The sequence below is a fragment of the Camarhynchus parvulus genome, chromosome 4 (genome assembly GCF_901933205.1).
Source record: "Camarhynchus parvulus chromosome 4, STF_HiC, whole genome shotgun sequence".
NCBI lineage: Eukaryota > Metazoa > Chordata > Aves > Passeriformes > Thraupidae > Camarhynchus > Camarhynchus parvulus.
The window spans coordinates 9,933,270-9,949,957 of NC_044574.1; the positions used below are offsets into that span (position 1 = coordinate 9,933,270).

General features: G+C 37.8%; 1 protein-coding gene across 3 annotated transcripts in view; it reads left to right on the plus strand.

Moving 5' to 3' along the window:
* The window catches only part of RGS12 (regulator of G protein signaling 12), an 85,776-nt gene that overhangs the window by 22,699 nt on the left and 46,389 nt on the right, over nucleotides 1–16,688 (plus strand). The window contains exon 1 of one of the 3 annotated variants that reach the window (XM_030946823.1): nucleotides 9,130–9,279. The exons of the other annotated variants lie outside the window; for them this stretch is intronic. Within the exon in view, the coding sequence (XP_030802683.1) occupies nucleotides 9,247–9,279 (33 nt within the window). The 5' untranslated portion in view covers nucleotides 9,130–9,246. Of the gene's footprint in view, nucleotides 1–9,129; nucleotides 9,280–16,688 lie in introns of those variants that run through there. 3 annotated transcript variants of the gene reach the window in all.

Consider the following 16,688-nt stretch of genomic DNA (forward strand, 5'->3'; position numbering starts at 1 on the left):
TGACAGCAGTTGACAAAAGGGAATTCCTAATCAACTTGGTGGTTTTGGGTCTTTTTAGGTGTAATATTATGCTATTTTACATCTGGTTTAGCATCAGCTGATGTCTGGCTCTCAAAACCATACTGGCTTGGGAGAAAAGAAGGGATGAAAAGCCATCCTGCTGTTCTACTGTAGGAATATAGCTTCATTATATCTTCACTCCTAGTGTGCCTCCTCAGGAAAACCTGAGCCACAGTGATGTGAAGGTGGATGCAGAGATTCTTCCCTCAGCCCTTTACCTTGCTTATTTGGAGGAAGGCTGGTGACTGGAAAAAACAAAAATCTGTGCAGAGCTCTTGGCACAGGAGCCATGCAATGCATACTGCACCACTTCAGCAAGGGTGGGAATGTGGCACACGGAGCCCTCCAAATGGGAAGGAGGTGTTTCAAAAGCATTTGAGATGGGAGGAGGGAAGAAGGAGACACTCTGAGTTTTCTGCTGTGGGAAAATGTAGGAAGAACAGCATTTCACTGACTGAACTAAAGGAGAAGGGAGCTCAGTGCAGTGGATGTTTAGGGAGCAGAATATATGGAGGAGCTTCTGGCATGCTTAGGGAATGCAGGTAGGAGCTGTAATTACTTATTTCTCAGATGTTTTTCTGTTTTTTTGTTTTTCATAGGGGTCTGTATTCTCTGAAGCTTTCAAGTGTCTTACTTTTTTTCTAGTTATAAAAAATACGTAATTTCTTTGCACTCATAACTTTAATACAGTAACTGCATAACTTTAAACACAACAAGAACTTCTGGATAAAGGGGTTTGGGCATCCAGCTACATTTTTCTTAATCAGAAAATTGTGGTTCTTCTAAATTGAAAAAGTTTGCTGTTACCTATATCCAGTTTTGACAGAATTTCTGCTTGCAGGAAGAGTGAATTCTCTCAGAATACCAAAGAATCCAGTGCTAACAATTCACGTGCAACAGGAAAAACATGGTTCTGTCCACAGTCTTACAGATTGAAATTTCATGCATGTTTTTTGCACATCTCATGTTTTAGGTGTTTTAAACATCAAAATAAAATTTAATTTCTGTTGTTGGAGCTGTTTCACATTGTATAAATATTCATTAAAACAGGCACTTGGGACTTTCCATTAATTTCAGAAAGATATGATAGTTACTGGCCTAAAAGATCCCTTTTCCCCTCATTATGTCCTACCTGGTATTAATTAGTGACTGTAAACAAAGTAGCACCAACAGGAGGGGTTGAGTCCATCTGTGTCCCAATGTTCTCATCGTTACTGAATTACTTTGGAAGGGGAAACTTTCATTCTAGGTCACAAGATGAACTGGACAAAGGAATGGTCTGAATTCAAATCTATATTTGGATGAATGCCCTTACTACATGTAGCTGTGTGGGTGTGGACTGTTCTCTGTCCAGCTACTTCTTTTTTCTTTGAAATCTTTTTTTTTGCTCTGCATGCTGTAAAAGAATGATATCCCAGATATCCTAGCCACCAGGAGAAACAGCAATCCAGAGAAGAATTTAAAAAGCTTTGTATGTCAAAATAAAATAATGTTGGCATGTTTTAATTTTGGTTCAAACTTCAACACTGCTGCTTCAGCACTTGTCCCAAGTACTCTTACACTATGTGGGGTAGAACATAATGTTGTTAGTACATGTTTAGTTTATTTCAGGCCGTCTATTTAGGGGCGGTGGAAGAGGAAATAACAATAGCAGGAAATTCTTAGAGACTCCACCTTTGGAATAATGACCATGAGTGTATTGTATAGGCTACTTGCTTGCTTTTGTGTTCTTTTCAGTTGTCTTGGCAGACTGGATAAAGTAATAATCCAAACATGAAATTTGGAAGTTAATATGCTTCTTTGAGCTTGTGGGTTTGATTCCTGCTGGCATCCAAATTAATCTTCTGAATTGAGCAGTGTAAGTGGGTTCCATGGAGTTTCTTTTATGGGCATTTGATGAACACTGTTCATTGCTTACAGGTCTAAAAAGGCTGTATTTGGATTTTTTGGTGAAGTATGAGCAGTGTGTGAAGCAGCAGCTGTCAGTGTTGCTGACTGCTGCCATAAGGTGGCGTGATTTCTTTGAAATTTGTTATTTATTTATTTTTAAAACTATCTGTCAAAGAATACAGCATATTCTCATAGATATTTTAATAAATAAAAACATGATTTCATGAGAAAATGTCACTTTCTCTTTTAACTTGTTAGATTACTTCTGGCTATATGTGCACATACAGAATTCTTGTAAGATTAGAATTAATGGTATAGTTGCCCCTCCTTAAATGTTTTCCTCTTAACTGCAAAAGCTGTATTATACATAGAAAAAACCAGACAAGTTTGTAGGATTAACATCTAGGTGCTGTTTTTGCTGATAGAAACTGTATACAAGATTTTTTTTAAAATGCAGGGATCGAGACGGGACGAGAGTGGAAAATTAATGGTGCATTTGTGCTATAATTGTGGTAGGGAGAATGTCTCACAAAACAGAAAATGCCCAATTTTATTTCTGATCTGTGGAAATTGTGCTTGTTCACAGCAGGTCTGATTATGATTAATTAGTCTTTAAATTGGAACTGAATTCAGAAAACGAGCATGTCTAGTATGTACCCTAGTTATGTTGTTTTCACAAGAAATGTATTTAGAAAATTTTCTTTATTAAATTACAAGAAACCTGTTTTTGTTAATAACAGATTTATCTTTTATCTAGCAATAAATTTTCCTATGTGAATAATTTGTTGTTATGAAGTAGTGTCTATTAAAAAACATGTTAACAATCTGTGATTTGCACCAATTTTACTTTTTACCATATTTGCTGATTCATATTTTCAAGGTGTAACTTAAGCTAAAAGTACCTTATGATTATTTAATATTTGGCTTAATGAGAGGGTGTGATCCTGTCTTTCTTCCCACTTTTCTTTCCTGTAGATAAATGCCACTACTCTCATCCTCTTGCACAATTCTGTTCTGGAAAAGATGTTTATAAATTTATGAACAAGTTAAAGGTGTCTCTGTGAGACTGCAGACAGTAGATCACTACCTATGTAAAAATTTACCTTAAGCACAGTTATTGTAATTCTTCTATTCATCACCAGTTTTGGTAATACTTTCAACTGTAGCCATTCCACTCATCTTTTAATTTTTGTTGACGTCTGTAAAAATGGGGGAACCTTGCAGTATTTTCTTGAAGTCAAAAAATTTAGGTTCCTCTTCACCAAGAGCATTCAAAGCTGTTTTTTCCTGAAAATAATTTTGGTACTTGTACTTTTCATATTTCTCTGTGGTTAAAAATAGGGCAGAGTAGTATAATGAGAGATATTAATCTCTTAGGGAAACAAGTGTCAAATTCTGTAAGTATTGTTAAATAATCATTTAATGCAGAGATACTTTTAAAATTAAAGATGATTTAATTCTTTGAATTCAGTATCAGGACAAGAAAAGATGGCTGTTGCAGCCTTTCTTCTTGTTCTCATCTTGTTTAGGAAAGCTTAAAGCTATATTTTATATTATAAATAACATTTGTTGTATCAAATTTCTAGAGTTTAGTTATGTTTTCAAAGTTGGAATGTATCATGTATTCTTTTTAAAAATCAGTGTGAGGGCTTTTGTTAGAATGTTCCATCTTAATTATAACCATTAATAATGTAGTATTATTAGGTGTTATTATAGATAATAATGCTTGATTTTTTTCTGTTTTGTTAATTCTACTGAATCAACTTCTTTTTTGCATTTCATCTGCTTTTTGAAAGCATACAGCACATCTCTTTGGTATGAGGTTTTATACTAATGGATGACATGTCTCTGCTGGATATTAGCTTTGGCATCTGTGGGTGGCAAAACTCCCCCTAAATGCTCATTTGACTTAATAAGGAGTTTTTAAGTGGGTACCTGTTTTTGTTTGACTGATTTAAACAATCAGACAAAGCTTACACAGGGAGATACTAGCTTATGTTAGACCAACTAGTATACTAGGAAAATTAGACAAGAAGATCTAAACATGCCCCAAACTTTTCCCACCCTCTCATATGATCTAATAAAAAGTATTAACTCCCCCTGCAGAGGTTGCTTAATTAATGTTCTTAGATCATCACCATGGCCACAATGCCACCACTATGGCAAGTATAAGTACATGTTTTAAATCAAGAGGCCTCTTCATTCTCAGCTTTTCACAGTGAATTCAAAATTTGAAAAGAATGTATAGTTTTATCTCAAATTTCATCAATTAGTTAAAAAATATGTTCTACTGTGTATCCACTTTAAGAACTGCATCTTTGGTAATATTTTGTCCAAATTTTTATCTAAGATATAACCAACCAATTGGCAGTTTTGCTGTCAGCTTTCATGAAAGGGGGAGGAAAGGCCAATTGTGAAATAACAGTGCACACATGAAAAAAATCTCAATTCTTGTATGTAAAGGGCAGTATTGTATTTTAGCATGCTGATAATGAGTTCCTAAAGGTTTAATCCAGTCTCATGTGTGGGTACTCTGCAGTCTGAGTGCTAACACTGAGCAGCCCCTGAGGCTGCTGTCTTGGAAGCTTCATGGATCTCTGCCCACAGATGAGGTTCTTGTTTCTCTTTACCCTTTGCACTGCTTTTGGAGCAGTGAGAGGTGTGCTTAGTGATTTCAGACTCCCTCACTAAACTGGCTCAAACCCTCCTGCTGACCATGATGTCTGCCTGTAAATAGTGATGAAATAGCAAGTCAGTCATGGCATTACACACTGATGGTTCTACTTTGAATTACTGATGTGCTCCTGGAGCTGATCAGTGAAACATCCAGTGGTTTGTGCCAGGCATTTTTCTGCTTTGTTCAGTCCCTGTGCTGAGCAGTCCTGGCTGGAGTTGTTCACCTGCTGGGCTGCACAGTGGCCACACAGCTGTGCTGGTCAGCGAAACACAGCCAGGACATGGGGGATTGCACTCTCTGGGCTGCCATGCTGTCCAGCATCACTTGGTTTCACATTTGCTTCTCTAGACTGCTCTATTAAGAATTTCAGACTCTCCAGCCTTCGCCAGAGAATCATCCTCAGGTTTTTCCTTTGGTATGTGGGATCTTATCAGGTAGTTTATTTATATCTCTTTGAAGAAGGAAACATCATGCTAGTAGTATGCATTTTATTTTTCTTCACAGATTGTGCTCTAGCATTACTGTTAGGTTTTTGCTGGTATTTTATACTATACCATAATTTTACATCTATAGACTTTTTCATGGAAAGTTTTTGTGCTCCTGACACTGTTTTGCAGTATCTGACAAAGGTGGGTTGGTCAACAGATCAACACAGTTGTGTGCAACCTCTTTATTGTGAATTTGAGGTACTTATTTCTACATACAATCCAGAATGTTAAACTGTGCTTTTTTATCCCAGATACTCAGAATAATGGGATTTATTTTCTGTTACTTCAATTGGTGAAATGAAAATCCTTCAGTCATGTTACTGTTTACTGTTTTCTCCTGCTTTTGGGTTATTTTCTTTACTTCAGATTCGGGAGAAGTTTGCCATTTAAATTTGCATGTAAGAAGCAGAGTAGTCAGAGAATGTGCTGAGAGCTGGATCTCATCTCTGCTTTTTTTGTGAGGTGCATAAGGGCAGTGCTCATCACAGCAATGCTCACCCCATGCTGTGGTGCTTGAGAAGAAACCGACAGTGTTGCCTAGGATGGATTCCTTAGGGAATTAGGTCCCCATATGTGCAAAGGCAGTTGGGAAAGTATAGAGAAATTTCTCCTTGAGGAGGCAATCAGTAGATTGTCTGACCCTGCCACTCAAGTGCTTGTCACCATCACATTTTCTGAAAAAATCCCTTTGCCCAGGATTTTTCTCCTGGGAAACTGAGAAGCCACAGAGAAAAAGGAAAACAATATTATCTCATTTGCTTCTCCTGTGTTTTGCTGCTTTGGAATGTGGTTGGAGATTGTTTATCCAACATGTGAATTGTGTTGACTTAATGACCAATCACAGTCAGGCTGTGTCAGACTCTGAGGAGAGAGTCACGAGTTTTTCTTTAGTATCTTCTAGCCTTCTGTAGGTATCCTTTCTCTATTCTTTAGTATAGTTTAGTATATATAATATAGATCATAAAATAATAAATTAGCCTTCTAAGAACATGGAATCAGATTCATCATTCCTCCTTTCGATGGGGTCAGAGGAAATACTACACGTGCTGTCCCAGCTTTACTGGCTCCAGGCTTGGCTCTCCAGCACAAGCCCATTTCTCCCACAGAGCCAGAGACACAATATGTGCTTTCAGGTACTAGAGATAGACTTGTATTCTGTATAAATTAAATTTCTTTTAGTAGCCAGTACTGCTATTCTTAAGATGTGTGATTAAAGGGACACAGGTGAATTCACAGACTGTAAATACCTCTGCAGTTTGTGGAACTACAAGGATCAGACAGGATGAGCAAGTTCAAGTAACCACCTGAAGCTACAGAGGGGTTGCATTCCTTAGCTCAGCAGTGTAAGATACTGGGATTTGGCTTGGCTCTGTTGTTTTGGTTCTGGTTTCCTTGAGCAGTGACAGAACTGTCAATGCTCATACAAATGGAGCTCTTGTTAGGTTGACAACCTCTCAGGCGTGTCTTTCTCCCTAACCTAGCATTCTTCAAAAATGTGGCTCGCTCTCTTTGAACTGAAGCTGTTCCCTCTTCTGGGTCTGAGGCATGTGACATTAAGGCAGAATAATGCCACTATTTACTGCACTGATTCTGAAATGCAGGACTATTTGCCGCTTAAGGCTGATTCTTGCTGCAGTTTCTTATATTACATTTGTTGATTCAAGGGCATCTTTTAAGGCTCCTCCCAAGAAGGTGAGCAGTGAGGTGAAGTTACTCCAGGTAATGAGGATGAGAGCAGTCTCTGTAGATGAGACCAGGCTGCTTTTATAAGTCTGAATGACTGGGCAACAAAATGGCAGATGAAAATGTATGCAGATAAATGTAAAGTAAAACAAATGAGGCAAAATAGCTCTAGCTTCATATAACAAATGATATATATGTTTCTCAGCAGACTGTTTCTTCTCAGAAGTGAGGTCTTTGAGTTATAAGGGAGAGTTGCATGTAAACAGCAGCTCAGTACAGTAGCAATGAAGCAAAATCCTGTATTACTGAATATTACAGAAGGAATAGATGATTCCAGTGCATACAACTGTGGTTTGTTTTTCCATACCTGGTCTCTTTATTTTAAAATGTTCTGATATATTAGAAGAAGAAAAGATTTAGAAAAGTGTAAGGAAGAGTGGAAAATCATGAGTGGCATAGGAAAAGTAGTTGGGATTGATTGCTCATCTCCTTCGGGACAAGAAGTTGACACCATTAATTAAAGATAGCTGGAGCCAGGAGCAAAACAAACAGGAGAACACGACTGTTCATGTGGGAGGTGAGCTGGTCTGTGGGATGCCTCACCACTGAGTGCTGTGGATGCAAGAAATTTGCATGTCCTGGAGGGAAAGTGGACAAGTATTTGGAAAAGAGAGCCACTGGGGATTATTAAGGAGACAAGCCACACCAGGTTCAGGAAATCTCTTGAACTAAAAATACCTGGAGTCTGGGAGCATGTCATCAGGGAAATGTCTGATACCTTGCCCTGTGCTGCTCGTTGGTAGGCTTCCGTGTGTGGCCACTACTGGAAACACAATCCTGGGTTTGATAAACTCATGTTCTGAACTGATTGTGTGCAGAGACGTGAGGGTGGACAGTGCCTTTCCCTGCCTGTGGAACTGTGGTGTCCTCTTGGCACAGGAGCTGTGCTGCCTTTCCCTTGCTGTGAGGTTGTTGTGAAGGGCTGCAGTACCTGCTGGCGCTGGTGCCTGCCCTGGGCACTGGGAACATTCCCTGTTTGTGCTGCAGTGCTGTGAGGATGGCTCTAGCCACTGCCCTGCCCAGAACTGCTGCTGCTGCTGCTGCTGCTGAGATTGTCCAGGCAGCTCCAGGAACGAGTGGGAATGAGGAACTGCCTGACTGGTTTGGTGTCTCTCCATCCCTGCCCTCCCTCGCTGCTCTTCCTGTTACCTGGTGTGTCTTTTGACACAATGACAAAATAATGACTAAGGAGGGGTTTTTGCTCTGTGATGACCTGGTTGATGTTTTTAAGGCTTTACTGAGTGCACTGGATTGGTATTTCTAGAGCATAATCACAAAATGCATACAGCACATATTGACAGCATCTGCAAATTGTTTCTGATTTTCACTTACACTTAAACTGCTGGGATTTTGGGTAGGAGTTTGTACCACCTAATTTTCACTGTCCTCATGCATTTATCTGTCCAGTGAAACTACAGAAACAAAAAGGAGTCAGCTAGAACTTTTATTAGAAGCTTTTTATTTACTTACTAGCATTTTTTATTCACTAGTAAATCATTAAAACATTTCACTGGTACTTCTAAAACTCAAAAGTGAAAAGCCCATCCTCAACTTCCCTCTGGACAAAGGAACTGCTGAAGGATGATGTTTAAGGATTATTTTTGGGCAGAAAGGGCATGCATTTTTTTTCTGAAAGTGCACAGATATTGCAGGTCTGTCTGGAGAGTAGGTGTGGTATTGAAAATTACGAGAGTAATGTTTCACTTGGAACATGATCCTCGTAAATGCCAATGCTCTGCTTACTCACAAGAACACAGAGAGTTGTGGTAGGATGAGATAGGTTGCACAATCTGCATACATGTGATTGTAATCACTCCAGGACACGTACCTACATGCCAGAAACTGCAAGAAGTTTGCTGTGAGTCTTACATGTTTTAACAGTATTTTTTAAAAAGTATTTTTAGATTATATTTTAATTATTTTTAGTAGAGATTGGTGGCTCTCTTCATTCAGGTAATATGCTCATCAAAGGGGAATGTATTAAAAAGGGAATACTTTGGATGAGAAAGCGATGTTGACTCAATGCTGAAACAAGTTTGGACAAACCTTTAGGACAGAGTCCTGTAGGCCCTCAGTGAATGTATTTTACATTAGCAGATTCCTCAGCAGGGCTGTTGTCTTTACAGAAGCTTTATTGTTGCACAGGACCTGCCTAAACACCATTTTGAAAGCTGCCTGTTCCTTTTGATGAGAAGATACAGAACCAGTACTGAGGGCGGGGAATGTGCCGGGGAGGGAGGAGAATGGGAGAGGTGTTGATAGGGCAGCAGGCAGAGAAGCCTCATTTTTTTACTGGACTCTGGAAGAAGTAAATCTGTGTTCAGAAAGAGCGTAATAATAAAGTTGAAGGGGCTGTTTGTTAACAATGAGATATTAAACCATTTATACATGGAGAAAACTTTTACTGATAGTCAAGTGTCTGTAAGTATAAAGTTTTGTTTGTCTAAAGCGAGCAGAAAACAGGAATATGGTTTAATGAGTAGCCTTCCAAACTAAGAAATCTTGCAGTGAAATATGATAAATTATGCTTCTCAGGATTCAATGAGGTTTTAAAGAGACAAAGTTCGTAAGTATAAGTATTTAAGTTGACTTTCTTTATAAGCTGTTATAAAATTAAGAGTACACCATTTTTCTAGCCATGTTTAAAGTTCTTTTGCAGCATTGTATTGTTTTTAAAGTGAGTGTAGTAGATAAACTGATATTTCTCTTTTTTTATAAACCTTTCACTTAATTTTTATTATACTTGCACGTGTTTCCGTAAAGCAAAAATGTCTTTATAGATATGTTACCTTGTAATTGTTACAGTGCTTTTTTAAAACTTGTGCAGATAAAGGGATTTTTCTTCTTCCATCTGGAATTTTATCCAATAAAACAGAATCCAGATGGTGTGAGTTATTAGAATAACTGAAAATAAATGAAAGGTATTTATAGAATACAAAATTTCTGAGGTGTAGAGACTTAGATCAGTTTTGGCTTGTTGTTGCTCAGAAAACACTTATTTTCCTAGTAAACATACTAGCTCTGTTATCAAATTTTGACATTATAGTCTTATTCTTTCTATTTATATACATATCAGCATAAAATTGTCTTAAATGCTAAAAGTATGGCAGCAAAATTTTCATATTTTAAAATCAGGAGGGAAATAAATAATTGCAAAGCATGGGTAAAATATTATATGCATTATTTACTTAAAATATAGTAATTTTCATTCTAACTTTTACATTGATTTCCTCAAAATCTATTAATTTTTAGGGGCTACATCAGTAGTAGGAAATTCAGAAGTGACTAAATGTGTTTCAGTGATCTGTCACTTAATCATATCCTCTTTAATATGCAGTTTAAATTTAGTTTACTGTTGGACTTCAAGTTACCTTCCATTTGGATGTGCAAGTGACGCTGTTTCTGCATATTTTTATTATTGGAGAGAATTCAGTTGTCTTAAAATGTTGATCAACAGAAGGGGAAAATAAAACCAGGAATTGTTCACAAACATTTTTGCAAAAGTACAGTTTTTCAATTTTCATTTAGCAGTCATGGAGAATTATTTTTCAAGCTTTAAAATATGGCTCATAGAATTAGATTTTTTTTTTTTTTAGTGTGAATTTCTGGATGGCAAACCTTGAACTTAGTACTTGTGAATGTGCACAGGAGTGTGAGCAGTGTGGCAGACAGCAGAGGGCACTGGAGCAGTGGTTTGCATCATTCCCTTTGCTTTGCAGGATTTACTGTGAGGGAAGTCTCAGTGTCTGACAAGGCAGCTTGTACTTCACTTATTTATACACCAGCAAGTTCCAGCTAGTTTGGATTCAAAATAGTTTTGTTAATATTGCACTGGAATAGGAAGGGCTCTTATTTCAAAATTCATAGAGGGAATCCACAATGTTGTAAAGGAGAGAATCTTTCCTCTGCTCATCAGTAGCACATATGGGGTCTGTTTATTGTTGAGTAGCTGACAAATCATTGACAAAAATATATTTAGACAGATTACAGAAAATTTGGAGAATTGGGGGAAAAAACATTTTATTTTATGGCAGAGTTTTCTTAATTTATGTGTAGCCTTTTTGATGCTTCTGCTTTTTATTTCAGTAACTGGGGATCAGTGAGCTAAATCATATTCTTACAATGTGTCTGTCATGCAAGTAGTTGTTACTTTAATATGACATTAAAAAAAATAAATACTTGATGAGATTTAAGTTTTTTGGTGTTGCATTCTGCCAATGTCTCATTTAGTTTAGGACTCTCTGTGATGAGGAGCTGGTCCAGGGGATTGCCACTCTCTGGTTGCCTGGTGGTTTTTGTGTGTGTTTTCTTCTTTTAGGAGTCAGGGCTATAATAAATCCCATTAATCTTCTGACAAGTTAAAACTTATGCAGGCTCCCTGTCATTCGGTCTTTCTCTTCAGCTTTTTCTGCTCTGAAAACAAATGTACAAAAGCAAATATGAGCAGGAAGTGGAGGGAGGGTAGGAGAGAAAAACAGATCAACCTTATCTGGGGTCGCTCCCCCTTCCCACAGTTTAGCTCTTAAGCAGATGGATGTGGGTTTACAAATGTCGTCTTTGGTGGAGCTGAATAAGGCTTTTAAAGCTGTTGTACCATATTTTAACACTTCCCATTAATAGCTTTGCAAATTAGCACTCCTCCTGCTTTTGACCTTTGACCTCTGAGTTGCCTGCCCAATTTACAAATCTGCTACTCAAAATCACAAGATTTTATATCTGTAGCTGCTGAAATAAGCTGTGAAAATGTAGAGGGATATGAATTTTTTAAAGGGCTTTCAGTGCCACATGACACTTCATAGCCATGATCATTAGCTGCTGCTGCTGCCTAATTGCTAGAGCTTATTTTTCAGCGTTGGTAGAGCTGTTGTATGGAAAAAATGGGGACTTGTAATGCTTAGTTCAGCGAAACAAAATCAACAATTCTTCACGTCTGTTTAAAGGAAGGGATTATTAGGTTTACAGTGCCTAGAATGTGTAAAACATTGCCCATCCACAGTGTTCCCAGCAATGTTCACTGCAGTTGCTCCAGTGAGCTGCTGGTGTTGCAGCTACATCCCACTGTTGCATGTGGGGTCAGTTTTCTCTTATTCCTTCCTATGGGTAACATTCTCACCTGTGAGAGACTATACTTGTACAGTTTTAACCAATGTTAAAATTGTACAAGTACTTCTGGTCTTTCCAGATGATTCCTAGGGGATTTAGGTTGGGTGTTAAGTGTAAGTGCTATTGATAAAAATCATGTTTTGTGTTACCCCAAAGGGGTGTTCACAGGAAAGTTCTTCAAGCCCTTCTGATTGTGATTATTATGCACCTGATTATTTGTAATATTGTTGCTATTTGATTAAAGTATTGACAATGAAAATATATTCTGCATCCCACTTGGTTTAGTGTCAAACAAAATGCAGTATTTAAACAGCTCTGACATTTTTTCTTTATGAAGTTGCACATTTTGAATACTTTTCCACACACAGTAAAACTGTTCTGTGCAAGAACCATAGGGCACTTGCTTCTGAAATCCTAGAATAATGGAGGGTGTAATTTGTAGTTTTTAAAAGACATTTCCTCCTGTCTACCCACCCATTTGTTTCCATTGCATTTGTCATGGTATTAAATGCTTGTAGGAGCATTCCAAACTGCAGTGGTGTGCCTGTTCAAACAAGTAATCAATCAAAAAATTAACTTTCCATCACAGCAATTGGCTTATGTCTCTAAAATTCTAGTTAGAATAGGCTTCATCTGCAAGGGAATTAAATTTCTTCCCTGATCACTCTAAATTAAATTGAGAAGATTAAGTTTTTCTGTTAGCCAAGTCTCTTCATCCTAAGTGCAAAATGAAAAGATGTGCAGGCTTTTACATATTGGATGTAGCAAATCAGTCTCACCATGAAATATTGAGTAAGGGCTCCTCTCTTTTCTCATTTTCTCTCTTTGTAAGTTCCAAATAGCATTTGCCTTTTTCGCAGGGTGGTTTCTGTATTAGGGGCTCAGCCTAGGAACTGCAGGGCTGTGGGGGGTTCCACATGCTGTACTGAACAAGGGAGAAAGTTCCTCTTTCCTAAATGACTACTAGCACGTCCACCTAGGGCTTAAGGACATCCCACTGGCATAAAAATGCCCAATAATCACTCCCGGATTGCCATTCTGGTGTTTATTTTTAGCAGAAAATTGTGTTCTGATTGCTTTAAAAATAACAGCAGTGAATGATTTAGGTACTGTCAGAGTTGTGGACAGCAGCAAACTTCCTGAAATGCTGTACTTTCCATATAGAGTCTCTTGAAGACACCGCTGTCACAGGCAAGTGAATTGCACTTCCCTCTTTCATTGCAAGGAGCCTCTTTTGCTCTCTGTTCCTCAGGCTCTGTGCACAGAACTCTCTTGACATCAGCTGAGCACAGGTTCAGGTCCTGAGGGAGGAAGGGCAGAATAGAAGTTGGTTTCTGCAAGAAGAATTTTGTCTTTAGTGACAAGAGGCTACTCCTAGGTTTAATGAAATGCTCCAAGTCTCCTTGTATTGCAGATTTTTATGTGCAGTTTACAGTATTAAGCACTGAAAAGTTAAGCAGAATGGACTATTTGAGGTCCTATTTTGTTCTGGCATGCATTATGTAAACCTCTGAAAATAGTGATTTACTATGTAAATGTTTCTCTAACTAATGTTAGGGTGATTAACTAGTGTTTTTTTGGAAACTGTCTTAGAAATCTGTTTTATTGAATACAGGACTACCATAGGGTTCAGCATCGTTTTATTTTCCTGGTTTGTTATAGCAAACGTTCTCAAATACAATCAGCATGATTTATATAAAATGATCGAGCTTTTCTGGTGAGAGATAATTGAGATCTAATCTGAATCCCTGACGAACCACAGCTTCCTGCATTGGCCTGTTGCTATTGGTAACATAAAGGGAGTAAAATAGAACTTCATGTGAAATGCCTTTAAACTTTACTGGCATGTACAGGCATGGAACAGCGTTGAATTTTTGAGTTTAATCTTTGAGAAGCCGACGTGTTAAGGAAATGCTTTTTCCATATTAAGTGAAGATGAATTTAGGAAGAGTGCTGCTAGGAAAAATAACTGCTGTTTCTTACGAGGAGCGGGTAAGTGATATGAATTATATTTAGCTAAAGCAAGGCATTGTTGTAGTGAGAAATTAGAATAGGCTATTGTTATTGGCAAGAAATTAGAGAAGACTGGGATCAGCTTCAGAATGCTTTTTGCTTAGCCTTTAAGCTTTTTTACTTTAAAGTATTTGAGTTAAAATTCCTTTGTAAATGCAAACATTGGGTTTTATTCTCAGGGAAAAGTAATATTGTTATACCAACTAGCACTGAGATTTTGGTATGTATTTATGAACTATGCACAATATGTATAAAGCTAAAAACCCAGTATGTTTATAATGTGTGCCTGTTATTTAATTATGTGCAATATATTTTCTATATGCTTTCTGTACCGTTATATCAATATTATATCTTTAGGTAAGACTGTATATATTTTCTATATATCTTTATAAAAATAATTTTAGGGATGGATTTGGCACTTTAGGTGCTGTGTTTATATCTGATAAGATTGGTTTTGTTTGGGGTAAAAAGTTGAACATTTATTTCTTAAAGGAATTCAAAATGTCACATCATTTATTCTTCATGTGTTGTTTTTATAGATTAAAATATTTCCCAAAATTATATGGAATGTATTCAGTAAAGTTATTGTACAGTAGTTGTACAGTATGTTTTTCTTCAGAACTCTTACATACAGAATGCTTTTGTGTTAAGTGTTCCAAATGCAATTTGGTGGTAGAGAATTGAAAAGTGAAATTGTGTAATAGTCCTCCTTTAAGTGGCATTCTGAAGGGGCACTCGAAGAATTCTAAACAATTACATTAATTGCAATAACATTTGAAAGGAGGATAAAAAGCCTGTAATGTTATGCTACTTTTAGGTGAGAAGTACATTTGAGATTATTTATTAGAAGGAAAAACTAGCAATAGTTGATGAGTAATGTGGCTTTATTTTTTATTTAAAATGTTATAATTGTATATACCATATTTTGAGGCACGATTTTCCTCCCCATCCAGAGTCCACTGAAGTTCATGGCATGAACTATGTTGATGCTGTAATATATTTGAAAATACATATATATCATGTAAATCCTGGAGTGATGTGACTGAAGATCTGGGGATCTGCTCATAATTCATGCCTTGGCAAAAGGAGAAGTTGCTTCAGGTGATTTAAGAAGTAGTTTGAACAAAGCTAGATGCAAACAGATGGTCAGCTGAGTGATAGGCTTTCCCTGAGATAAGTGACAGAATGGTTGAAAGTTGGCTCTTTGTACTCAGCCTATAAATCTTCAGAACCCAGCAGATTTCCTAGCATTATCCTCTATACTGAAATCATATGAGAAAATTATTTTAGAAGGTTGGTGGAGCTGGGTATGCTATTCTAACCTGAAAGGCTTATTTACAGGGACTTTATAAAATAGTGTGTGAAGTGATGTTGTACTGGGTAAGTAACATTCTGGCAGCACTCAGAGAATTCTTTGGATGCAGCAAGAAGTCGATTCCTGCATTGGAAGAAAGTGTGCTTTTGAAAGGAGACAGAGAGCTCATTTTTAATCTCTTTTATTCCAAATCTTTCTGGATGCCCAGGAAAAGAATAGATGTTTCTGTTTAGTCTGTGATTCTGTCATTGTTAGAATAGGAGAGAGAAATACATCTTCATTCTCCTTACAGATTTCACCCTCTGTGTCTCAGGAGGAGTGGGAAACAGAGATGTTTCTTGGCTCAGGAAGGCACTCACCCCCACTGTAATGGCACTGATGATTTCATGTTGCTCCATTTTATTGCTAAGGCCTGGCATTTCCCAGTATGTGTCACCCCTCAGTATCCCCCTCTTTCCCTTTGTTCTGCTCCAGTATTTGAGCATGACTTCGACTTGAGTGACAAATCTTGAGGTGGAGAAGAAGGAAATTTTTGTATTGTGTTACCTGGGTAGTTGTACACATGGGTTTATTTGCTCAATTTAAAGTCTGGGCTATAGGTGGGGTATTTTTTGGTTTTCTGCAGGATGTTGTTATGGCAGAATTGGACAGTACCTAGTCACTCCTCTGGGACCTGATCCATGTAAAATGGAACGTGTAAGGTAAAACTAAGTGGAAAGGAGTTTCTGTCGCCTGAAAGATGTCGGCAGACAAACTTCACACAGAGGTGCACACATTTAGCAGGTTACAGGCCATGAAAGCTAAAAGATACAGCCTGTTCCAACCTTATGAACTTTCAGCCTTATGAATTATTCTCCTCTATGCCCTCTCTCCTTTTGTACCTTGTTGTTAGTACAAGGTACTCTGTTGCCTACTTCTGTTCTGGGAAAAAAAATTAGGTACTCACAAAGCAGTGTTCTCCCTGATAATTATTGTAAGCTTAAACTATTTTAGATTTGTTGCTGGCAGATCCTGAACACAACATCAAAAGCTCACAGGCCCTTCTGGTTTTTCCACCTAGCCAAGAGAGATGATGCAAAGGGGAATGTAACATGTTTTCTCTTATTCAGAACTTTATGCTATCAAATATGTGCTGCAGCATTTGCCAGTTTAGAGAGACCTAGAGCATCTTTTATGCTGAATGGTAACTGGGAAGCCACTCTTCAGCTTGCTGGCCCTGCCACTGAGCTTCCCTCTCAAATCACAGAGATCCAGACCCTGCCCTGAAGTCCCTGGAGCAAGTTGCATCCCCCAACTTCGTGGGGTGTGTGAGTGTCTGTGTAACCCAGCTGCTAATCCAGCTAGATGAGCAAGCAGAGTTCCCATGAAGGGATATACTGGAAGGCATTTTAGCTTTCCT